At 37.9% G+C, this 25,584-nt stretch overlaps 2 protein-coding genes across 3 annotated transcripts in view; one reads left to right on the top strand and one right to left on the bottom strand.

The window, feature by feature from the left end:
* Positions 1-25,584, bottom strand: part of PI4KA (phosphatidylinositol 4-kinase alpha) — a 54,235-nt gene that overhangs the window by 25,677 nt on the left and 2,974 nt on the right. Inside the window, exons 5-21 of the mRNA XM_005147759.2 lie at positions 25,314-25,573; positions 24,571-24,637; positions 23,360-23,508; positions 22,694-22,759; positions 21,603-21,699; positions 21,025-21,216; positions 20,217-20,317; positions 19,374-19,503; positions 18,484-18,616; positions 17,675-17,770; positions 16,865-17,048; positions 16,591-16,694; positions 15,490-15,658; positions 13,041-13,091; positions 1,653-1,761; positions 1,018-1,154; positions 65-198 (exon numbers count right to left, since the gene is read on the bottom strand). Of these exons, the coding sequence (XP_005147816.1) occupies positions 65-198; positions 1,018-1,154; positions 1,653-1,761; positions 13,041-13,091; positions 15,490-15,658; positions 16,591-16,694; positions 16,865-17,048; positions 17,675-17,770; positions 18,484-18,616; positions 19,374-19,503; positions 20,217-20,317; positions 21,025-21,216; positions 21,603-21,699; positions 22,694-22,759; positions 23,360-23,508; positions 24,571-24,637; positions 25,314-25,573 (2,179 nt within the window). The remainder of the gene's footprint in view (positions 1-64; positions 199-1,017; positions 1,155-1,652; positions 1,762-13,040; positions 13,092-15,489; positions 15,659-16,590; positions 16,695-16,864; positions 17,049-17,674; positions 17,771-18,483; positions 18,617-19,373; positions 19,504-20,216; positions 20,318-21,024; positions 21,217-21,602; positions 21,700-22,693; positions 22,760-23,359; positions 23,509-24,570; positions 24,638-25,313; positions 25,574-25,584) is intronic.
* Positions 3,132-11,946, top strand: SERPIND1 (serpin family D member 1). 2 transcript variants are annotated; one of them, XM_005147758.4, is made up of 5 exons: positions 3,132-3,221; positions 5,253-6,124; positions 9,807-10,080; positions 10,888-11,032; positions 11,448-11,946. In XM_005147758.4, exons 2-5 carry the CDS (start codon positions 5,269-5,271, stop codon positions 11,637-11,639), a joined length of 1,467 nt encoding a protein of 488 aa, XP_005147815.2. In that variant the 5' UTR covers positions 3,132-3,221; positions 5,253-5,268; the 3' UTR covers positions 11,640-11,946. The 2 variants fall into 2 exon arrangements, with proteins under 2 accessions (XP_005147815.2, XP_030903644.2); XM_031047784.2 differs by lacking the exon at positions 3,132-3,221 and adding an exon at positions 3,523-3,756.

The following is a 25,584-nucleotide window of genomic DNA, read 5'->3' as shown; positions in this document are numbered from 1 at the left end:
TTTGTTGGCTGGTTTGGTTTTGGGTTGATTTTTTAATTCATCAGAGGAAAAAGCATATCCATACCTCATATACTCTAGGCGGTAAACAGAAAGGAGATAGGTAGACATGGCAAAGTCTAACTTATTGATCAGCGCTGACACTTCTGGAGGGGGATCCAACAGATTTATTATGGTGCTCCGCAACTCATTTAATTCAGCCTAGAGATGAATACATGAAGTTATCTGAAGTGGAAGTACTGTATTAGTCATGATTCTTCAAATACAGAATTAAACAGAAATAAATACCGGAGTCGAGCTCCCTGCTGAAATAACTGCTAATTTCCATGCACATGCTAATTTCCATACCAATGAACAAATACAATCCCTACACTAAAGGAATGTAAGGTAGATCAACATCAATACTGTCCAGTTTCTGAAACTTCATGGCTCTGTTGTGTTATTCTTTGATGTCATAGAACTAAGTATCCAGGCACAAGGCAGATTTCTGTATTATTTGGGAGCCAGACAAAGACATTTCATAAGCTACAACTCTTCTACCCACTTTACTGCTACCACAGATAATCCTCTGGCAAGATCTATCATGCAAACACTAGAAAGAAAAAAATATACCAGGACGAACCCAGAGCATAAAAAGGGAAGAAGTTCACTTAATATTTCTCTGAAAGACTGAATATGTTGCTTCCTTCCAAAGTCGTCTGATTTCTTTTAAACAGTGCAAGTTTTGACTGTCTGATACAAAACTGATGCAAAATTATTAAAAGGCTTCCATCTCCACAAAGACTTGGTTTCTACACCTAATCAAAACAGGGTAGCTACCACTCTGAACACTAGTATTAACACTCAGTGAAACTAAATCCAAGCCAGTTACACGTACACTGCTGTCATAAGTCATAAGTGTTTTCCACTAACAGAAGGCAGGTTGAAGGGATATTGTGCAATTTCAGTATAGCATGGATACCATATAATTTAACATTGACAGACACTATGAAGGAGATAACAGAAGAAATTAATTCTTACAGAAGTTACAGTGTCATTCTTCATGGCAGAATTGTACTGAAGAACAGATCGAAGTGGTTCTTTGCTGGGAAATGTGAGTAATGGAGACTTGGTGGCAATTTCACACACACCTTCATACCATTCTTCTGGCCAAAGACCTGAAGCACAAGTATAAAGAGAAAGGTGGAGTAAGGGAGAAAAATAACATTAAGACCCACACAATTAAGCAGCACTATCAAGCTTGGCACTGCTTCCTAAGGCCATTTTTTCATGCACTCAAGCACAAACACTAAACACAAGTGATTCATGTTCCAATGATAATAAACATGTTTAGGTAATTTCAAGTCAAGTTTCTCACTGGATAAGAAGTTTCTGCTTGATTACCATTGTACCCTATGTGTCCAATGCTCTATTTCATACTTAACTAAGGCTATTAACCTGGGGGAAAAAAATGAAGCACAAGTTATACTGTGCTGAATCTCATAGCAAACCAGCAGAGATGTAAAGAAATCCAGTTGGAAAACTGCCATGTAAGCTGTTCATTTTTTAGTGTCTTTGTGCCTGTAGTTTTATTGTGACTGGTTTGCACAGTGTTAGGTGTATATTTGTCAGGAGTTTAAGTGTGAGCAGCAATGTTTTCTTAGAATCTACACTACCTGATCCTTCCACAGCAAATCCCATCAGCACTGAGTACAACCAGAAATCACGGAACAGCTTTTGCAACCTCGGTTTGGCCTCCTTGATGGGCGGCAAGCGTCTGGTGAGCTATCAAAGAAACAAACATTAACATCAGAGACTGGTGGGGGCTATAATAATTTAATTCCACTCTAAGGAATTAATTAACGTACCTTCGATTTACAAACGTAATATTCTTTGGCACCTATGAAAACCAGCATTATAATGCTATTGTTATACTGAAGAAAGATCTTGTTAGAATTATCTGAAATATTAACATTTGAGATGCCTGAAGTAAGAATTTCCTTTGTTTTACACAGGAATAATACCATGCTGATACAGTAACCTCTGAAGAGAATACATAATATTAGTGTACTGTCAACCACAGAGATGAAGAGGCCACATGATCCTTTAAACTGTGTTGGAGACAATGTCATGCAGCTCTGCCTAAGTGCAAAGGAACTCAAACCTAAATAAATATTAGTCAAACATACTTCTGGTTGCTATTGTTTATTGGCTTTGTGGAAATACATAGAGGCACCAATTGGGGATCTTTTATTGTCTGCACCCACGCACACAATGACATCAGTTCTGGAGAATTTACTAGCTAAACAAGCAAGTAAAAGAGCATTATTTTCAACACTTTTTCCTTAAAACTCTCTGATGCTTTTTGCACAAACAGCTGCTTCCACTGCAGGAGCACAGCCTTCCCTCCCAGCCAACATGATATGCAATTTTAGATGAATTTATATAACAAACATCCTAAATAGTGTTAGAAGTCCAAGCAGTGTTTAAAAAGTGGAAGGAATAGCTCACTGAACTGACAGCTTTATGCAATATGACTGCATATTATTACTGTAAACTTTATTAAGAAAATGTTAGATTCTAATCTAGCTTAAAAAGTTTCTCTCAATGTACACTAATTCCCTTGGGGTATGAAAGCCAGCAGTATTTCAGCCAGCAGTATTTCAATGAAACCTTATATAAACCCAACTTTGGGCATATTTATAAATCATGAGGCAGATTGTTCATTTAAAAAGAAAAACATGAAAAAATCCCTCTAATCCCTTTAAAAGCTGGTGAATGGCACCATGGCAAACGTGGCTTGTGCGACACAAATGTTTGCACCAATGCAGCACTGACTGAAGAAGCCTGACCATCACAGCCTCTCCCACTTTTACATTAAGATGCCCCCCCCATTTCAGCACAAAATAGCAGTGACATGGGTTTTACTGGTCAGCAACAGTCAAGTTTATGTGCGTGCTTGACTTTGAAACTTTACATACACAAGTTTTGCTCAAAGATCTTCCTCAAAAGTGAACAAGTACCTGCAAAGCCATAAAAGTACTTCAACAAGCAACATACAATTCAGCAGAGATCACTAGGCAAGGGAGGGATTTTGGCTGACGAAGTAAGTTTAGCAGTGTTTGGTTTAGAGAATGTTTACTTTGGGAGATACACAAAAAACTAGCGTCAAAGTTCAGCTTTAAACCCTGCCATTCCTCCTACTGGAGCTATTCAACACATCCTTCCCGTACAGTGGCTTAAAGGTAAGCTTCATTTTCATCTGCTGTTATTTTAGGTAGATCTGACCAAAGACATGTATATTGCAGAGCAGAGGCAAGTTTTGACTGTTTCAGTGCCAGCTAAGCAGGAACTGAACTCTGGTGAAGACGAGAATGTACAGTTGGGAACTACAGACAGCAAATTCCTCCATGCCAAAAGCAGAAAGCATTTATCAGTGGTTACTGGATCGAGTATCTCAGCCCTAAGGGCCTGACTTCTGGGGGCGGGGAAAGAAAAAGTCATGAATTTATGAAGAAACAGTAAGAAAAAGACTGACTCGAATCATTCAGTCACAGGGTAAAACTATTTAAAGAGCATCTTCTGTGGATCCTTCAGTGCTGCAGAACAATGTGATTTTGTTAATATGGGATAATCCCTTAAATCGTTTCAGGATTTCAGGCAAATGAGTCTGGGGGGAGAATTTTAAATATTCATCTGTTAGCTCAGTTCCTTCAGTCCTGCTGCAACGTGTTTGAAAATGTTTTCTTTCAAGCACTGGGTTTACTCACTGAGCTACAGGTATGTATACCTATTTATTTCACTTCTGTAGAACAGCTCTTTGGACTATTTCCTACTTTAAAAAGCATTTTAATCAACACCTCATAAGATCTTTGTTTAATGCCTATTCAACGGTTTGCTCTAGTTTATATTGTAAATAATTGCCTTTTTATTCCAAAAAGTCTATTAACAGAAATTTACTTTATAAAGTCTTATTTTCTAAAGAAGTCTGAGCAAAAGCCAAGACCCTGACATTTCAGTTTCAGCTGATACAGAGTTACTGAACACTGACATTTTGGTCTTTATTTTACTGTCACAGAAAGGAATTATACTTTTTTATCTCTTTTTAAGATCACTGTAATTACTGCAACCCAATATTATGGTGAAAAGTCTCTCAGACCCACTTCTTGGAACAGTGCTTTACAGCTGAGTTAAGATGGATTCATTCTCTGCAAACTCCAAATATCTAAGTTAATTCTTGATTTTAAAAATATCTTTTAAAATGTAATGGTCCAATACTCAGTAGATAAAAAAGCAATTAACTTTTCCTTTAAAAAATGGAGGTTCTACTTAAATACATTCTCAGATGAGGTTGGAAATCTACCATTGGGGTAACACCAAATGTAGAGAAACAAAGCTCTGATTAGGAACTTACAGAAACTTCACAGAATGAGGAAAGCAGAGAGCACTACGTGCTGTGCAGTGCTACAGAAAAGTAAGCGGACACAAAACAGAATCAAAAATCAGAATCAAGCCAATTTCTCATTAAAGCAGCAGATGAGTGCACACAGCTGCAGAAAGCATGCACAGACACTGAGTTTATACATCCGATTTACACCATGAGTAGGCCAGGATACATGTTTCTGCCTAACGCTTCCCACAGTGCAGTCCCACTAATGGTGTTTTGTGCAAATACCCATCTTGCTCCAGGTTTGGTGTTACTTCCCTAGATCTCCCTTATTCCAGCAAATTTCAGCCTTGCTCTTCCAAAAGTACTCTCATAAAACTCCTATTTTTGTTGTAACTACAGGATGTCTGTTTTTCTAATCCTTCAGTACATCTCAGCCTTCTGGTATGCTCCTGTGGTGGATGCCTAGTCCCTCCTCCTATCAAGCTGGAATCTTCAAACTTAATGTCGTACTCTTAGCATATGCTAGTAACACAGTTAGTAAATATTTCAAGTGTTATGGGGTTATAAATAAAGAGTCCCACAACTTTAGGTAATGAGTTTGTTATTGCTGAAACATGCCCATAACGACTACTTGTATGGGAGGAGGTCAACCAATTCTTTGGCAGGATGGAGGCATCATGTCAGCAAAACTGCTTTTACTTACTGATCTGTAAGTAAAACAGATTTAACCACCTATTTAGCTCTGTTCCATTAAAAAAATGCTGTCAAATAAGGTAACTATAGACTCGCTGCTGTGACAGAGCTCAGCAGGGACCTAAAATTAGGGAACAGGTAACTAAAATTCAATTACCTTCTACTCTCTCAACTGTGTTACGTTGTCTTCCAGGTTTTGATCTGTCAGAATGAAGCTTTTATTTCATTTGCTTGCCCTTGCTCTTGTCATAACCTCCACATTTGGTGGAGTCAAGGACTTCACTGAGCATTTTGAAAGCCTTAAAGATGCACAGCCACATGAAAATGGCACGTATGATATGCCAAATTTACCACTGGAGTTCCACAGAGAAAACACTATCACTAATGACTTGATTCCTGAAGAGGAGGAGGAAGAGGACTACCTAGATCTTGACAAGATACTGGGTGAAGATGACTACAGTGACATTATTGATGCTGCCCCATACATAGTTTCTGAAATTCAGCAAGGAAATATACTTGAACTATTCCAAGGCAAAACCAGAATCCAGCGCCTCAATATCCTCAATGCAAACTTTGGCTTCAACCTTTACCGCAGTGTGGCAGAAAAGACCAACTCTTCAGATAATATTCTCATGGCTCCTGTTGGTATTTCCACTGCAATGGCTATGATTTCTCTGGGTCTGAAGGGTAAAACCCAGCAGGAAGTATTATCTGTTCTTGGCTTTCAGGACTTCATTAATGCCAGCACCAAATACGAGCTCATGACTATTCATAACCTTTTCCGCAAGCTCACTCATCGGCTCTTCAGGCGCAACTTTGGTTACACACTGAGGTCTGTCAATGATCTTTATATTCAGAAGGACTTTTCTATTCTGAATGATTTCAGAAACAATACAAAAACATACTACTTTGCTGATGCTCAACCAGCTGATTTTTCAGATCCCAGCTTCATAACTAAAACCAATGAACGCATCTTGAAGCTGACCAAAGGATTAATAAAAGAAGCTCTTGTGAATGTAAACCCTACCACACTGATGATGATTCTTAACTGTCTCTACTTTAAAGGTAAGAATATGCTATCTCAATCTTAGCAATGGATTTTCTCAATTTGCGATTCACTGCATATTTCAGTAGAAATCCCAATCTAGACTACACCTCAAAAAGAATCTCTATTGTTAACCTATTTTTACATTTTTCTGTAGGATACTGATGTTCCAGTCACACCCTGAAGTTAGTGGGTATTGTACAAATGCAGCAAATGCTTATCACATCCAAAAACTTTATCGACTATAAGTGAGACTAAAAAACAACATAAGAATGCAGAAAAGCCTCAGAAAGCATAAGCTTTGTAAGACTCTCAGGCACTGATGTATTAATTCATGCACAAGTTATTAGTCACATTCAGTCCTTCTTCAAGTTATGGGCTTCACTGAAATGGTACAGGTTGATTTCAGTTAAAACACTTCACATTTCCAAAATATTCAAGATTTATATGAATGACCATAAAGAATTTCAGCTTCAAGTATGGGTTTTTTTCATATGATCAGACCATGATCCTTGTCAACAAGCCTACACAGGGCACTGAGGAGTATAACCAAAACAGTATTCTTCTACAGCTAAAACCAAATGCATTCACTACTCAGAATAATTCAGCATGAACTGTCTGCTGATATGGGCTCCTACATGTATACCTGAACAGCTTGAAGTAAAGACATTCTTCTTAAGCACCCTTATTTTCTATTTCTTTACATTTAAACTAAGGGTCTGTGGTGAAATTTTCAACACTGATTTTCTACCTCAGGTTGAAAGTTTGTGAATTTTTCAATAAACTTTTTAAATGGTATTAAACGAGCCAGGGGTGGGAGGTGCTGATGCAACAGGAGCGAGGAAGAAGAGGAAATTCTCTTACTGACTGTTTAAGACAATAATCAGATGAAAGCGACTTAAAACACTGGTAAAGAAAGACAGATTAGCATAAAAGGATCACAGTGTTTGGAAGTACAACATACTCCTTTCCATAGCCTATAAAGGAGTTTCTTTTTCTCAATTACATCCTGCTTCCAGGAAACAAATGCTCAAGGCCTGTCTTACACCTTTGCAGCATTTCACTACAGGAATATAATTTTTCTAAGTTAATGAAACATACCATTTCCCACTCATTTGCAAGGTGTTACTTTCTTGAATAATGCCACTTGTCTCTTTAAAAGATCTGAAGCAGTTATTAGCATAAGAACCAAATATTCCCCTATTCTGAAGTGCCATCCAAAACCGACTTATTTATATCCTTAAGTACACCTCTGATGATTATATCTTATTAAATACATGGCTGTACTGTCCATTAGACCATCCTAAGAAAAGAATAATGCAAAGTGAAATGCAAATATTTTTTTTCATTATTTGGTAAAATTTAAAATATCTTTTTGCTTTAGTCTGAAATTATTAAATACTTGTGCTATCTCAAAACCACGAAAACTCCACCAAAACTAAACAGTTTTGGTACTGGAACTCTTGAGTCACCAAGATCAAAAAGACTTGGCTTTTTCTTCTGCCCGTGGAGTCCTGTTAGATCAAATTGCCTTGATGGTGTCTGCTAAAGACTGTAATTTCCAAGCATGAGAACCAAAAAGATCTATTCTTTATTTCTGTCTCATTCTTTAATGAGTGACAGCCTCTTGGTAATTCTATTTTGAGTAGAACTGAACTTTTTAAAAGCAAGTTCTGCTTCTGGGATTCCCAGTTTCCCCACTAGTCCTCCTAGACATGCTAGCTTTTCCCCCACATCTTTCCATTTACAATATTAACACTGATTGCACCATTGCAGACAAGCTCTGTTAAACTCTCAGAGCTAAGAAACCTATGAGTATTCTCAGATACACAGAGATGCTCAGCACAAGTGATGCTTGTGCTGAGTAACTGTAATTGAGTAACAGGATACCTGCCAAACACTATGAAGCCTCAAGCTCCTCTTACGTTAAATACCATCAAGAAACTATTGGAAACTATTCACATTGGTAAGCAGCAAGTTTTATCTTGTCTAGGTGTCAAATCTACCTCCAGCTGAGATCTACCCTCCATTCTGCAGAGATCTGAACAATCATTTATGAGTTCCCTATCAAGTAGGAGCCAGGTACTTTAAACAGGATAGATCACAGCAGCTTTTGAGAACTGACAGATTCTAACAGGTCCAAAATGACTTTTCTGAGATCCTAGTCATGAACACAAGAGAGAATTCAATCAGAGAGACAACATCTGCCACTGCAGGTGGGTCCCAAAGACATCTTGGTGGAAGATTCAAAACAAGAAGTCGTAAAAGTCAGAGAGTGTCATGTGATTTCAGATGACCCCAGAAGGCCACAAGCCTCCCCCTGGAGAACAGTGTTTCACCACAGGACAAACACACTTGCAAAGTTCCCCAGCTCCTCTCTTCTGCTAGGAAGAGCTGACAAAAGTCTCCCATTCCTCAGGTGACAACAGTGCTGCTGAAGCTGCCCTGGCCCACAGCAGCTTCATGTCATTTGCTAGATAAGAGTCCTGTGACTGTGAATTCTGTTCCCTGAAGAACAGCAAGATGCGATACTGGATTTTCCTGAACTGAGACAATTTGTTTGAGAATAGCGTAATCCATTTTACATCCCATTCCCTTCAGAATGTTAACCACAGTCTGATCATTTCTCAGACTGCTCCCTATCAGCCCAACATATGAAGAAACTATTAAAGTTGGACTAAAGGCTTTTTTTGTTACTTTGATTTGGCAAAGTCAGATTAGGGATCTCAAAATTACTTGCAACTGTTTAACAACAAGGTTCCCAATCAAGGTTAAATTCGTAGTCTCTCCACACAGGTGCAGTCACATTCCCCATGTACTCGTCTGCCAATGGTGACCTAAAATCCAGAGTTTTAACAGGAAATACCAGTAACCTTATCTCCACTATAAAATTCTAGCTTTGTCTGCCCATGAAGGAAGAAATGTTCTTTCCAGAGCCATGGTTCAAAAGATCAGTAAGAATATTGCTCTAAAAGAGCACCTTCTTCTACACAGTCAATGAATATATGGGATATCCAAAGAATCTTCACATAGAAAGCTCCAAACCTTGATGGACTTTCTGGTCTGCAAAATACAGTGAATTGTATTTTCTGGGCATAAACCTGCCAGATGAAAGGCTCTTGCAGATGTGTCGAAATCACATCAATCTGGGTCATTAAGAAGCTCCTCAGGATGTGTTAAGACAGAAAGTTAATTGGCTTGAATGGATTAAGTCAAGGTAATGCCTTCAGCATCTCTTTTAAAACTTTACACAAAACTAAAGCAGCCATTACTTAGCTTGAGGTCCCAGTAACATACTTCAGTGTGGGTTTCAAGTATCAAGTCTCTCAGAAAATATAGCTGTGTCACTTACTCCACTAGGTACAAATGCTGCCAAGTACTTTCCATCTGTTTAACCTTTGTAATGTCTAAGTTCCTTGTAGCCAGACAATAGTACACACCAACCTCTTCCAGATCTCCACCCTGACTAATTTTTGCTTTTGCACTTCAAAGCACTCAAATCAGACAAATGTTATGTTAAAAACCCCAGGAATTTTAAAGTCACTTTAAAACTTGCCTTCTTATTCAGACTTAACTGAAATCAACAATCTCCTTCAGTAATTCCCAATGCACATGAATTAAAACTTAAACTCTTATTCTAAGAATATTTTATTAAACAAGGATCTTGGGTATTTTTATCTGCTTTCTGCCCTGTATTAATAGGAACCTGGGAGAATAAGTTTCCAGTGGAAATGACTATGAAGAGGAGCTTCCGACTGAATGAGAAGCAAACAATAAAGGTCCCTATGATGCAGACTAAAGGGAACTTCCTAGCTGCTGCAGACCCTGAGCTAGACTGCGGCGTGATCCAGCTCCCATTTGTGGGGAACATCAGCATGCTGATTGTACTTCCACACAAACTTTCAGGCATGAAAGCCCTAGAAAAGCAGATAACACCTCAAGTGGTGGAAAAATGGCAGAAGAGCATGACAAACAGGTATCTGCTGAAAAGTACATCTTGTTAAAGCCTTAGTGTATTTTCTTGATGAGATTGACAAGGGTAAGTAAAGAACACAGACAATAACATGATATTGTGATTAAAAACACTAAACCCAAACAAAACCCCCCAAAAGATGGATTTACTGAATTACAAATTAGGACCAGCAATCAGTCACAATTTAAATGCTGTCAAAAAATCAACAATGACTGAGATGGAAAATTCTAACAGACTTTCAAAATTCTTTCTATTAAGAGTTTAATGTTGTAGATTTAAAGAAAAAACTCTTATTGATAAAGTGTACAATGAGGAAGAAAACCAGTAGTATGATAATAACAGGTTATTTGTGCAGAATAATCGCCATCATAGGGAAAGCAGCCTATGCTCTTTTCAGCACTGTGTATTTCAACACATCTGTTGAGTAAAGGCACACATTCAGTCATCAACCCCAGACATCACAATTGTGGGAGAGAAAAAATTATACAGCCTCTCTTGTGCAAGGTGACAGACTGGGTGGTATCTGTCTTTAGACTTGATAGAAAGGTAAAAAGGGCAGATTTGATGGGCTATTCAGGAAGCCAACCTAATTCTACTGAACACAATAAGTCACAAATCTCCAATTTAGTGCTCCAGAAAATCTGACAGTTGGGCATTTATTAGAAGCATGTCCAACCATGCACTGAACCGCTCAAAGCTGTCTACCTTATACACATAAATTCTGAAGACAGCAAACAACCCAAACCACAACAAAGGTGTCATGCAAATACGTTCTCAATGATTTTTCATTTTTGGTTTTATTTTTACTAGAACAAGAGAAGTGGTTCTGCCTAAATTTAAGCTGGAGAAGAGTTATAACTTGATTGGTTATCTGAGATCCATGGGAATAGAAGACCTGTTTAATGACAAAGGGGACTACTCTGGTATATCGGATGAGAAAGTCACCATTGACCGGGTATTTACTCCTCTCCTCTTTTCATTTCCTTTCTGATTTAACTGTATATGACAGCAGTAAAACCAATTCACAGTAAGCTAAAATAGCACTTTTTCCCCTCATCTTTCCTGGAAGACAGAGGAGGGATGTGGGTTTCTCTGTATGTGCTTGTCTACTCATATAATGAGGTACATGTTTAACCAGATGTCAAAGGCACAAGAAGTGTTATGGCCGGTCAGGAACAGTCTTGTTTACAGACCAAAACCAAAGGATTGCTGCCATATAAGGGTTACCAGAAAGAGCGTCACAAGAGAGCCATGTGCAGGACATTGAGCCAGGGGGGGAAGGCTGTGAACAGATCATTTGAGAATACCTGACAAGATCCCCAGTTTCATTTTTGTTTATTTACCCCCTTTTTTTTTGTTTGCTTTAACAGTTCAACCATCAAGGCACAATAACTGTGAATGAGGAAGGCACAGAGGCTGGAGCAATAACCAACGTCGGGTTCATGCCTCTTTCTGCTCAGATTCGCTTCATTGTAGACCGCCCCTTTTTGTTTTTGATCTATGAACATCGTACCAGCTGCCTTCTGTTCATGGGCAGAGTTGTCAACCCAGCCCAATCCTAAAAGTAGAGAAGATCTCCAACACACTGTTACACCTGGGCTGTATAACTACATGCTAATATACCAGTATCATAAAGGAATTTTTATTGCCATGTTAGCTAATACAAAAGCCACTGGTATCAAAAGAAAACATATTATCTACAGGTAGTTTTATATGAATGGACTTGTAGCAGTAGATAATTTGACTGCAATTTAAAATGGTTAGTGCCATGTATTGAAACAAGTGTACTAAAAAAAATACCACAAAGTAACACATTTTGTGTTCTTCAGTGTATAAAATGTAATCAATAAAATATTTAGACTATCTGGATTCTTGAGGTTTAGCTTTAAATTTGTGCTAGGATGTCTCTTTATAATAAATAGGTATAAGGAAATCCTGAATACCTGATCAGTTTCAGAAACAAAAACCACTCCTGGGTATTTTACATTATCTAACTTCACCCTATACACAAAGCTTTTTAATATGACAGTCAGTGAAATATCAGTATTAAATGAAGGATGATGACAAGCTGATATTGGATAGGAAGCTCAGATATTTGTCTCTACTGCCTCACATTGTGCTTCCTTGTAAGCCCCCCATCTGGGGTACAGTTTTCAGTACTGAAGGTTCACAACAGAAATCATTAGCATCCATATACACATTTTATTGGTTTATCTATATCCAAAAAGAAAAGCATATTCATAAGATTAAATATTCATGCCCTAGATTTAATTAGTTTATCAAGAATTATGTGAGCTGCAGCATCTGAAATATGAGGGTTTTGAGACCTTAAGTAGCAGAAATTATTCAAGGGAAAGAGGTCAAGCAGAAAAGCAAATCAGCTACTGCTCAAAACTCATGATCTTCATACATTGTGCAAGAAAGTCAAATATTTGCTTCAACCACCATAATGTAACCATTAACTCTTGCTTCAGATTCTGGCACTATCTGACTCCATTTAAAGGTCACACTGGTTAAGAAAAATACAGTTATCACCAGCTACTCACAACAAATGTATCATCAATAAAAATTTCCAACGGGAAAGTGCTTCCATAACTTTTACAGTAAGTCTCTAACAAGCACTAATCTTTTCTCACTCTGCAAGGAATGATTACATGCCAAATACTACTCAAAGAAATAGCCCCTGCAGAATTATTTAGCTTATGAATTTCTTGAATTCATGACTAGCAACAATTTAATAATCCTGAATCACCAAAAATTAGTCATTTTGAAATGTCATTAACAAACAACCGTTTTCCCCCCATCAGAACAAGAAATAACCATTTCACAATACTACATTTCTCTTGGATGCTTACTTCTGCACTAGTTGTTAATCAAACCATTTGACCATGAGTTAGCAATGATATTTGATATATATGAGAAAAAATATTCCATTTGCAACCACCCAACCGTTGGATACTCACCACAGCAATAACAGGAATAAGCACTCCCAGATTCCCTGCACTACTGGAGGCCTGGAAAAGTAAAAGGAAATTATCAAAACATGCACAAAAGCATTTCTAAAATACCTACTACAAGACATCACACATTCCTACTGTCTATGCAAATGAAAACATAGATTGCCAATTACAACTGTGTATCTTGCAAACATTTGCGCATGAGATGGCCAAAAGAGCATCCTAGAAATCCACAGGACTTCCTCAGGGCACACCCTGGAGTCTTTCTGCAAAGCTTGGCAGGTGCCTCCTCACAGACTATTGTGATTCTTTTCCTCTCTCCCAGCACAAGGTCTATGTTTGGAAGTTTGGTATTATGCCTTTAGCTAAAATGGGAGGAATGTTCATTGATACCACATCTATTCTGGCATCCAACAGCTACAAGAAAAATGCCGATATTAAATGGGTGGCCACAGACAAGTGTCAAATGTTTACTAAGTCTCATTTGACTTCCAAAATGAAGCAAAAAATGACAAGTTTATAAAAGACACAATTTTCAAGAGTTTATTTAAGCAGTAGGAGCAGTCTTTTCCATCGAAATAGAAGCATAAGGAAAATACGTATTTCCTTTGACTTCTTAGGACTTTTTAATTGTACTCTATACAAATGTTCTTACTCTTGGCTAAATACAGTGTTTGAGAACTGAAAACATTCACTGCATACAGGACACTGTCTGTCACCTTCTCTGATGAGGCAGACAGTGACAGCACAGACAACTATGCTCAGATTGCTCTCTGAGGTCTTGCCCTGCCTCCCATACCCCTACATAATGGATTTGTGAGGTAGAGGCCTCTCCACCTTTCTCCTTACAAGATAGAGGCCTGTTACAGAAACCGCTGGTCCCGCAGGGCAGAGGCAAGGCAGACACGCTAACAGTGTACAGCTTTGCACGAAGTGGAGTAAACCAGAAGGAAGCAATTAAAAAGAGGAAGAAGCAAGGAAGAGCAAGAGAGAGAAACAAAGCCAAACAGCCTTAGATGAAACAGTAATGATACAACCCAACTAAACCACACTTTAGCTCTCTTTCCTGTAGTGTCCAAGGTAAAGCAAAACAAAAGATGGACCCTTAAATATTTGTGACAGGATAGAACAGCACTCAAGTCACTCTAAGGGGCAAGAACAACTGGAAAAAGTCACTAAAGCTTTTTATTGCTAGCATTAGGACAGCCCACTGCACACGACAAACTGCTGCACAGAGTTCATATGCAAGCTGATAGCTAGAACCCAGCACAGGACATTAACAGAAGTATAGAAAATTCACTTTTCTACTAGCATTTTTGTTACAAAATTGTAGTATCAGCCTCTTTATGATAATCTATGGCACTGAGGATGAAGAAGACGCACTGAATCCCATCCCTGGGCATTCTCAAGGGACATCTGTGTTAACTATCATCAATATCCAAAAAAACCCAAGTCTCTCAGAAGCCACTTACATAACTGAAAAATCTGATCGGACACAGAAAAAATAAACCACTGAATTTGCTCACTGATTCATGAGCAAATTTAAGTCCACAAAAAGGCATACTGAGAAGCAAGGACACAGCAAACCATCAAAGAATGTTTGGGAGCAAAGCATGTGCAGTGTTTTACCTCCTTGATCTCTCCCAGAAAATTAAGTAACCCAGTCTTCAGAATACTTTTCAGAACTTTTACTCTACATTGAGTGAAGAGTGTTCTAGTGAAAACTGCTATCAGTATCTTCATCATAAAGAAACACTGCCTCCTAGCTCAAATCAATGTTAAATCAATCATACATTTTTCTGTTTGCAGGCAGTTTTAAGCCAGTGCAACAGTTTGTCTCCCACAGTGATTCCTAAACTCAGAGGAAAAGTATCTCTGAAAGGAGAAGGGTGGAAACTAATTTGGAAGCATCACTTTAGACCAATGTTTACAGTATGCTCTTCACAATTTCAACATGCTTATTTGTGGTTACAAGAAACAATGAAAGCCATGGAAGGAGATTTTCCACCACAGACTCTCTGAAAAGCAGATTCTAGACATGTGTTAGCTCTCTTTTAAGAAAACAGTGGCCATCCCTGATTAAATACAATCTATCTTCAAAGCAAACAGACTCATTTCAAAGGGATTTACCAAGAGTTCACCCTTCCCATAAAGGAATAAAGAACTTAGCACTATTAAAATGTACCATGCACAGGAGGGGTGGTGGGGTGGGTGGAATAGGTTAAAAAGAAGCACCACATTGTTCCTTTCACTACTAGGAAAATGTACCTATTTCAAACAGAAGTGATACCTATCTGCCCCAAGAAGCAGGGAACAGCTCCCAAACCACACCAGTGAGAAAATCTTATCAGTACAAAAACATTTGAATTACTGAAACGTAAAAATGTATATTTTGTACATAAAATCACTATCAAATGCATGAGTTTTTTACAACTAAAACCAGCAAACATCTGACCTTCAGTGCTGGTCCTTTTTCACTTGCTCTCTCACTAGCTCTCTTTCCTTCTAGCCCAAGCTGAACAAACAGTTCCAGCAGGTTCATCAGTAGTTCATCCACAAGATGTTCTCCTTGAATGTTAGCAGCAATGTTAGCCAGGGCATTAATGACTGCTAAAGAACAGTGTCTGGAGAGAAAGAACAGTTATGAACAAGCAGTTCCTCAAAGTTCTATATTTTCAGTGCTTTCTTTATAATGCTGATAGTAACTCTTGTAACAAGGCTGCTGTCATTCTTTCACAGAGAGTTTTTTGGGTGGTGGTTTTTTGTTTTTATGAGTAGCACATCACTAATAACTGAAATGCAATCAGTATTTAAATGCAAAATTATTTGTAAGCTTTATCTCTTTATGATGCTGTTACAGCCAAAAGGAAATTACTTTCCTGTACCAGGTACAGCTACAGATGAAAAGCAGCAGAGAGCTGTGTTTCTAGACTGGGAAAGCTCTTGAGCAGAAGAATCAGAATTAGAATGAGTTTGGATTGCTGAGATTACACTGGGACAGACAGTATGCTAAAACATACTGAAGGAATAGTATCCTTGGTTACTCATGTACTACAAGATACTCAGCCAAGCCCAACTATCAACAAAGTCAGTGACAATCTCTAGGTATAACAGACACTGCAATGCAGACTAAGATACTGAGAATTAAACTATTAATGGCTTGTATATAACCCCTAACATGTACTAGAACCACATTAAAAACCAAAAGCACCACTCACACACAAAACCCAGTGGAACTTCATCACCTTTTCCAGGCTAAGATATTAATTACTCTGGTTACAAATAATGTACAACCATCTACAAACATTAACTCCTTAGAAAAGGAAAAACTCAATACTACCTGTAGTGAAAACCATTTTTATGAATCTCCATGTTATGAAATGCTACTGTTTTTAAAATAATACATTACTTTTTAAAATCAAAGGAAAAAAAAAACAGTGCTATTTATAACTTGGTTATAAGACTTAAAAGTGGGAAAAATGTGAAAATCCCTCAAGTAGCATAAAGAAAATCCAACATAGTATTCATACAACTCAGGGAAACAGCTAAATGTTACCTGTATCCATGATCCTTATAGTCTTTTGTGGCAGAGTAAACAACTGAGCTTGCTTTAACACTGATTTGCTGAAACAGATTCCACACCTCCTGGTAAATATATTGCTGTAAAAAAAAACAAAGAAGCAAATCAGTGAGTAAAGCTTATTGGATACAATCTCTCTAAACAATCACCCTGTGAAACACAGTATTTTACATAATAAAGTAAAATAACCATAACAAAATAAAGGAAAGGGATCATGAACTGGCCCTCTCTTAGCCAGTTTTTTCCTTACATTTCCAGTGATGACCAAGCAGCCCAGCTGATCAATAATGAGTACATCAAGATGAGAGGGTGGCTGGCAAAACTTCTGCTGTAAGATCTGCAGGATGGGTTCCATCATTTTTGGGGTGTCCCTCAGTGCCACTGCAATGTGTCCTAGAGCACGGATTGTGTGGTCAGGAATCAAATGAGCTTCCCTGTTACAAAAAAAATAAACAAAAAACACCATACATGTAACTGTTCAACAGTTAAAGACCACCAAGCACAGCTACTTTTCACATAGGAAACAGCTGATATAGTAAATTTAAACAGTTTTAATATTGACACTCTCGATACCCATCAACTCCTAACATTAACATCAGAGATATACTTGCACAAGTTGGTTTTCAAAATAAAAACATAAACCCCAAAACGCCCCACAAACGCATTATCCACGAAACCCACACTAATCCATGAACAAACTGTTCTAGAAACAACACTGAAAAGAGGTACAAGTGATCTGCAAAACACTTCAGACATTACAGTCAGACCAGCTACTACAGGACCTCCCTTTGGCAGTTTCTTGGTTGGCAGGTCTCTTAAAGGTGAAGCAAGTCGAATGCCACACTGAATAACGAATCATATAAAAATGAACCCATACCTCTCGGTATGAAAATGAGAGCTCAAGCTCTGCAAAGGTTTGCACGGGAAGATCTTGACCCATACAAGTTCACTAATCTCAGAGATACTTAAGTCTAAAATAATGCTGTCTGTACTTCGATCTTAGAATAAGCTTCAGCTTCACCAAGTGAAGGAAAAATTGATTTGATGATGGAGAACTTACTTATCACTCTCTTGAGAGATGTACAGACGGTTAGACAAACTGGCAAGAAAGGCCTCAACAATCACTGAATCTATCGTCAAGCCAGCTTTCAAGCACCTGAAATAACAATGAACAGAAAACTTGCTGGAACAGAGGAAAAAAATATGCATAAATGAAATATTTCACTTTTTACTATTGTAAACACATTACAGGTAGCAGGGAAAAAAGTCATACTGCAGAACTGACTGCCTATGAAAACTGCAGATGTATTTTAAATAATGATCAGTTTCTACTGCTGTTTTCTCCAGAAACAATAAAGATGGGAATAAGCAGTAAGGTAAACTCAGAACCCACTGCTTTAGAAACTTCAATCCCTTGTCTCTAGTCACCAGCTATTTGTCTTCCCTCCTGCTCTCTGTAGCTGTCTACAAGAGAATAATAATCATCACACTGACTATATTTTAGTGCTTCACAATCCTGTAACATTACAATCTAAGCAGAAAACAAAAACCCCACTGAATATCAAACTGGTGACTGCATGAATTACATATGTGGGAAGCAAAACAATGAGACCAAATTGTAATTTTACAATTTGGACACAAACAGAACCAAGAGATGTGGTGGGGGGTTGGAGCTAGATGATCTTCAGGTGCTTTCCAACCCAAACCATTCTATGATTCTGTGATTCTGTGTCCAAATGAAAATGAAGTCATGATCAAAAAAGGCAAAAAGCTTTATAGAGTCACAGAGCAGCATCTTCTCAATGGTTACAATGTTTTTCTGCTACAGAAATAGAACACATGTTCCAACACGGTGCAAATCTCTCTTACCGGCAGATGTTGTCTATGGCAATGTCACGCAGCTGCTCGTACATGGATGGTTGACTCTTCTTCCCTGGCATTACGTTTAGAGTGGACTCTGAATGCTCATTGGTGACACTGATCTTGATGTCATTGCCACCTACTAAGAGCAGAGTATGGAGATCAATACCATGTGAAATACCCTTTTTCCCCAAGGTGAGGGCACACAGGCAGAGTGTGAGTTTAAACCGCCATTTCACAGCTTAGAAAGTTGAGCTGAAGAAATCTGGAGGTGCACATGTTGTCACTACCTGTACCAGATATTACTGCATTTAACTATTTCTAAATAATTATTCCTAAAGTTAGCCACCTTCAGTTACCATTTTACCTGTTCTGCTTTAGAATTACAAATCTGCTTTTGCATTTGCTAGTGATTTAAACTGAACATATTTTTTTTAAACCATTATATGATATTATAACTTTAAAACAGCAGCAAAAACACTACCAAATGTCATTAAGAAGGTCATGGGGCTGGAGCAAAGGAGGTATATGGAGAGTCTGAGGAACACAACCTCATTCAGCCTGGAGAAAAAGTGGCTTTGAAGAGACCTAACAGCTGCCTTCTATACTGCAGTAGCATTCTTTAGGTGGTGATCTCACTCAGGACAGAAGTGCTGAGTTTCAGCAAAAGAGGCTCAGCAATATTACTGCTAGGACGAAATGTAGTTCTACACACACTGCTTGCCTTTAGACACAGCTGTATCAGAATGTGATTGGCACTCCTCCTCTCCACCTCCAAAAAACCCCACAAATATCATCTCTGTTTCCCCCTACACAAAATATCCAAAAGCATTAAAAAACTATGTAAGTTGAAAGCAATCATTAGCATGTCCTTTGGAACATGGCCTTTTTTCCTTTACCTGTGTGATACTGGCTATGATACTTGTAAAGTTTCACAAGCACCGGGGAAGGTATCACAAGAAAGTCTCTCAAGGACGGATTGACAGAATGAACCACAACAGGAAACCTCTCACACAAACGTCCTAGACCCTAAAAAACAAAAATACAACATTTAGAATAAACCAGCACAATTTCAACTGTAAGATTGCAACTTCAGCTCAGTAGGAAAAAAAAAACCCAAGCCAAAATGAACCATACGTAGTTGTAAGGGATTCAGTTTTTAGGAGAAGATTTAGGCATTTTAAGCCTCTAATTCTGTCAGATTCTAGAGTGCATCATGCCAGTCACTGCTGCTCACTTCCTGGGTGAGCCCACAGCAGTCAGATGAAATGAACTGCACTCCCTAAAAAAGAAAGTTATTGGACAAGTTCTAACTTTTAAGAATGTTGGAATCCTGGCAACTTCACTATTTACTATGCGGTGGAAAATACCACATTTGTAAGACTATGAGTAAGTGCCAAATAAGATGACAAAATTTAGAATAACCGAGCCCTAGTCTTACAACTCATAACATGCCAGTCCCAGTATTTGAAGTGCTTATGGACTAAGTGCTCTAATGGACTAAGAAGACAAATATTTCAGAAATTAAATACTGGTAAAAAAGCCCTCCTGAATATTATCCTTGAAGAAGTAGTTGAGCTAAGAAAATTTTGAAAGCACTGCTCTATTACAGTTCTAGTTTCCACAGCAGACCTGTAAAATCCAAATTTAGAACACATTCATGGAAAGTAACACAAATAGCAGATAAAAAGTGCTCTTCTCCCACGACTCTCACAGTAATGTCCAATACTGTAAAGACAGACCTGCAAACAGCAAATCAGCAGTGGCAAGTGAGCAATGATGACTTTGCTTGAGGTTTTTGACTGCAGCTTCTCCGATAACTTGATGCACAGGTTTTCTGCACCTTAAATGAAAAATAAAACAGAAAAAATTATCTCTATCAGATTTATTATTAGGCCATACACAATTCAATGCTTACTGGAATTTCTAAAATTTAACAGTTTCATTCTTCTCATGCTACAGTTTCCCAAAGAGATTCAGTCCTTCTCCTGTGAAAACAGTTTTGGAAACTGAGGATCTGCACCAAACAGCTCTGTCAAACACTGACAGTACTTTAAGTCCATTTTTAGTGTACTTCATATTTGACAGAAATTAAGTACTGCAAGGATCAAAGGAAAAAAATCCTTCACATACTCAAGAGGCCATGTACAAACTACACAAGAAAATAGAGAAAAAGTAAGAAAGAGCTTCCCAGTCCTATAAGATATGAAGAAAAAACATTTTTTTACTGAAAAACATGTAAGATACTAAGAGCAATAATTAAAAACAAACTAGAAAATAAACAGCTGCATCTAATGCAGCAATTAGGCCATCTCTTACAGATAAGCCAATAGGATGATTCTGCTTCCATTTCTATAGAGATGTCTAATTACCTACTCAACTAATCTGACAACTTTTTGATGGAAGCTTTACTCTTGCTTTCTAACTGCAAAAAGTATTCCACTGAAATTGACTTTATATTTCTCTGAGCATCATCTACTTTCACACCTTACAAGTATTTCTACAACTTAAAGACAACAAACATTCCAGAGACTGAAAAGCATTTATTACCTTGTTCATCTTTCACAGCCCACACCATGAGATCCACACAGGCAGCATTAGCCTGACAACGCAGTTTTAAAGGACTCAGTTCATTGTGCAGCCGATCCACATCATGAAGGATCTTCTGAAGTTCTGACTGACTGCTGTTGAATTGCTCTAGCACAAAATCATGGATTTCCTTCACAAATAAGTTGGGAAGATCTAAAGAAATAAAAGGAAAAGCATTATACTAGAAGGATGGGAGTCAGTGCATCAGATTGACAGCATATATAAAATTCATTGCTAAGTTATAAATAAAACTATTTAATGAATTTTCTATCCTGACTAAATGATAAATTTCATTGTGAAGTCCATCAGTGAGCAGACAACTGAAATGCCATCTATTAATCTTTTTAAAAGAGCTTTTTAATGGTTCTATTTCCATAGGACCTATTTTATATTGAAACATTTCAGAATACAAATTTTAGAGTCTCTGTAGAGTTCCCAGGAAATGCAACCCCCCACATTCAAGCACTCAATACAACACAGACAGTGCTTTGTATCCTAAACACAATGAAGGATAAATTAAAACAATACAAACACTATACCTTTAATATAGTATAAGGTGTCTCTCAGCATTTTAAACTGAGCAAGATAAAGAGGGTCACTGAATGTTTTATAATAGAGATCCGTACTAGCACCCGTCTGAAAGAGAAAGGAAACATGCTGCTAGATTCAAAAGTACTTTCCATTATATAAATAAATCTTCTTATTCCCATCACGTTTTCCTCCACAATGTAAACAAACATTTAACACAGGTACCAGAAGTAGTTTTGCTCCCTCTACCTTTACTAAAAGGAAAAGTACAGCCATTCAGTGCATCAAATAAGATTCATTATTTTTTATTTGAAGAGCACATGTATGCTCTGACAGTGTTCTTGAAGAAAAAAGTACTCCAACCTCTTATTCTCAAAGAGAGAAAGCTGTCTCCACTTAGGCTTACATTTCAAATACAGCAGTACTTAAAGGAAAGCTGGAGCAGGCACCAAAGTTACTTTCTGGCACAGCTGAACACATGGTCTTTTCATCACAACTTTACACTCAGAACAAGATGAGGCTAACTCCATAAAATGTGGTGGAGGCTGGTAGAGAACTGTTCCCAGCGAAGGAACAAGGACTCAACAGAGCTACACAAACAAGTATGTCACCTCTGAAAGCAAAGGTCCACAAACTTAACACTATTAAACTTGTAGAAATGACACCTAAGAAAGCAGCAGCAATTTCGAAGCCAGAAAAAGAAAACAACCAACACATTTTATCTACATGATAAAGAACACAGTGTTACTGTAATACGTAATAAAGACCTTAGTCTACTGCAAACCACTTTTGGGCAACCAATGCTGTAACTGAGTAGATAAGAGAGCTAAAGTAAGAAATGCTTCATTTTTTAAAGAGAATAACTATTTCCTTCTATGTCAGTGAAGGACATTTCCCCTTCACCCCTCCATTTTACACAGTCCAACACTACGCTTAAGCCACTGAAAGAACAGTTCAAACAGGAAATTAAGAACATTTTGCAAAGAGAAAGCACACCTTACATAGGTAAAGAAACAGTTTTTCGATTATTTTTTATTAAGACAAAAAAAAAACAAACCCAAACCAACAAACAAATCTTTAGAAGAGGAGTTCAAAAACACACCTCTGCAACTTCAGCTACAACGGCATCCAAGGTCTTCAGCAAAGAATCTGCAACGATCTGTTTTACCTATGGAGGAAGAAAAATAAAAAGTAAAGAAAGGATGTTTCCTGATGGTGACTCTAGACAGGAAAGCAATACAACTTTGCCCTTGCACAGAAAACAAGTCACTTGACTGCAAAGTGTCAGATGAAATTAAGGCTACAAGAATTTCTGGTTGCAAGGAGGATATATACATTTGAGCCTCTGTGGGCTGCTTGAAAATAGCTGCTGCCAGAAGCAAATATAGGCAGCAGTTTCTATCTCTTGTGTGAGTTCCCAGCAACTAATCCCTTTCAGGAACGGGTCTCATTCTCACAGAAAAACCCAATCTTCTATTTCAGTAACTAGCAGTATGTAAGTTATCTCAGATCAAGCGCTCTGCAAGATTCTAACAGGAAGACAATGATATAAATTTGATTTTACAAATTCTTCTTGGTTTATATGAGAGCTTTTTAGGAATGCTGTTGAAGCACTTTGTTAAATGCCATAAAAATAGCATTACACAAAGCTTGAAAGACAAACACAGTCTTTTTATTTGCAATTCTAAAAGCTTAAACTGCAATGTTTTCTAGCACAAATATCAAGAATGCAAACCCATTGCAGCCTTCATAAGAATGCATCACATACCATGTTCAGCAGCTGACGGAGCATTTCCAGTGGGATGTTAAACTCTTTATTGTTAATGCCATTGAAAAGAGGAGAAACTGAAAAGCTGGAACTGATTGTAGAGAAGTAATAATCAGGATCCAGCGCACTCCCATCGGGAAGATACGAACCTGATCAGAAAAAATAACAGAAGATTAGGGAAAGAGAGGATGTATTAATTTTATTTACTGGTAATGTTCAGTCACTACTAAAGAGTTATTTCCAACACAGGCACAGTCTTTAACTTGCAACTATGAAGAGGCACATTTCAGCTAATCTACTGGTAAATCAAGACAGAAAATGGTGGAAAAATACACTTGTCATTAGAAGTTTACAATCACAATGGAAGAATTCATTTCAATGACTTGTGTCCATGTCAGACACTGCTGACAAGAAGTCTCCCCATACTACTGACGTACATTAACCTGAAAACTCAGAAACAGAGAATGGCCAAACTATTAAAACCCTCAAAGGGCCAGATAAAACCAGAGACCCCCAAACATCCCAGATGCAGAGCTCCTCCACTTGATTCTATGATAGACATCTTATTTTCAAGCCCTCCTTTGACGTAAGAGCTCACAGCTAGAGCTCTACCAAAACTTAGAGGTTAAGAATTTGTATATTAATGCATGAATTTTTTTCATGTTTCTGCTTTGTATGATTTCAATTAACACAACTAGTGAGCACTCCAGTTTATCCTTTGTCATTCCTCACATCAGTAAATAACTAGGTCTTACACAATGACCCATGTCACATTCACTTCATACGGGGCAGTTGTTTTAGATTTATAGAATGTGCCACAAACGTCCCAAAATTCCAGACCCTAATCCAACAACTCAGCCGTCTTGTGAAGCACAATATTAACACTTGTTCCTCAAAGTTACTCAGCCTAATCTCCTGAAGTATTTTTGGCCTAGTTGAATTAAGCTCTTCAGTACAAGGCACAGCCAAGCTGCAAGGAAATCAGATATCTCTCAGAAACAAAGGTGCTTGGAAACCACTGCTGTTAATAATAACTTCCTACTGTCTTTGTACCCCCAAATTTGTCAGTATCCTAGCAGGCATGTGCTAGAGAATTACTGTAAGAATTCTAGAGGGCATAGAAAGGGGTTAAAAGGATTTTTGTTTTCAATTTTCCATAAACAGTAACAAAACCCCAAAATCACACACCATTTCTTTGCAAAATAATTTACCTTCAAAGTAATGAATTGCAGATCCTCCAGGAGAGCTGGGAGGGGGAATTCCACGTTCAGGACTAACCTGAAACATTACACAAACGCCATCATTTAAAAACTACTTAGAAAAGATTGAAAAACCTTCCAGAGAATGGTTTGTACATTTTATAATGAATCACGGCTTCAAGCGAAACTAACAGGAACTACTTGTTGCCAGACCAAACAGCTCAATTCCAGCCAAAAAATGGAAGTTAAAAAAAGCCAGTTCAGTGCTTTTGGCTAATGGGAAGCTGTAAGAATGATAATTCATGTCCTGTATGAAACTATGCTAGTAACAATCTCTGGTTTCAAAACCAGCACCTGAGTCCATTCTTCCCCTAAAACAACAACATCTACAGCTCCTGCTGAAACCAAAGGGGACTCATATCCTCAGCACTTCTGAGGACTTTAACCATTAAATGCCATCTTCCTAAATTCACAGATATGTATCACAATGCTTTTGCACAACACAGGGAATAGTATTTGCCAATTGTTGCATGTGAAGACTTATTAGTACAGTTAATTTAACTGTCACTGATTGTTCTGCAGCTCAGAAACGAAAAATTATTTTGAAATTCATTTGCGGAATCAAAATAAAGATCTCTGATCAAACATTGTGTTAAAAGACTGTCTGTATACACAGGCTTAATGCTGTCTTAACTCCCCCAAAGACCATGAAATCATCTAAGCACCAACTCCAACACAGAGCAAGTCATACAGACCTGTGAAATACTAGACACGCTGCTAGCTTTTCTCTTTAGTGTTCCTTCTTGGCAAACAGTGAGTAGAGAACTGGGAAGAATTGATCTGAAATCATTAAAGGATCGTCGGCGAATTCCTTCAAGCTCTTCTGGAACTCTCAGGGAGTGTGGGGGAATCTTGGGGAAAAGCTTTGAAAGAAGAGCCTCCTCTGAATTGCTGTAGCGACCAAAGGCTCGAGAGATTCCTATCAGGCAGGGCACTGCATACTTGCATAAATACACTGGAAGAGAA

The sequence above is a fragment of the Melopsittacus undulatus genome, chromosome 12, assembly GCF_012275295.1.
Source record: "Melopsittacus undulatus isolate bMelUnd1 chromosome 12, bMelUnd1.mat.Z, whole genome shotgun sequence".
NCBI lineage: Eukaryota > Metazoa > Chordata > Aves > Psittaciformes > Psittaculidae > Melopsittacus > Melopsittacus undulatus.
This window is presented reverse-complemented; position numbering and strand designations above follow the sequence as displayed.

What these genes read in the sequence shown, in the direction of transcription:
- SERPIND1 (XM_005147758.4), top strand. Translation starts at nt 5,269, where the DNA reads ATGAAGCTTTTATTTCATTTGCTTGCCCTTGCTCTTGTCATAACCTCC. An exon ending in CAGAAGAGCATGACAAACAG is followed by an intron (nt 10,081 to 10,887) that starts GTATCTGCTGAA and finishes TATTTTTACTAG; the next exon opens with AACAAGAGAAGTGGTTCTGC. An exon ending in AGAAAGTCACCATTGACCGG is followed by an intron (nt 11,033 to 11,447) that starts GTATTTACTCCT and finishes TTGCTTTAACAG; the next exon opens with TTCAACCATCAAGGCACAAT.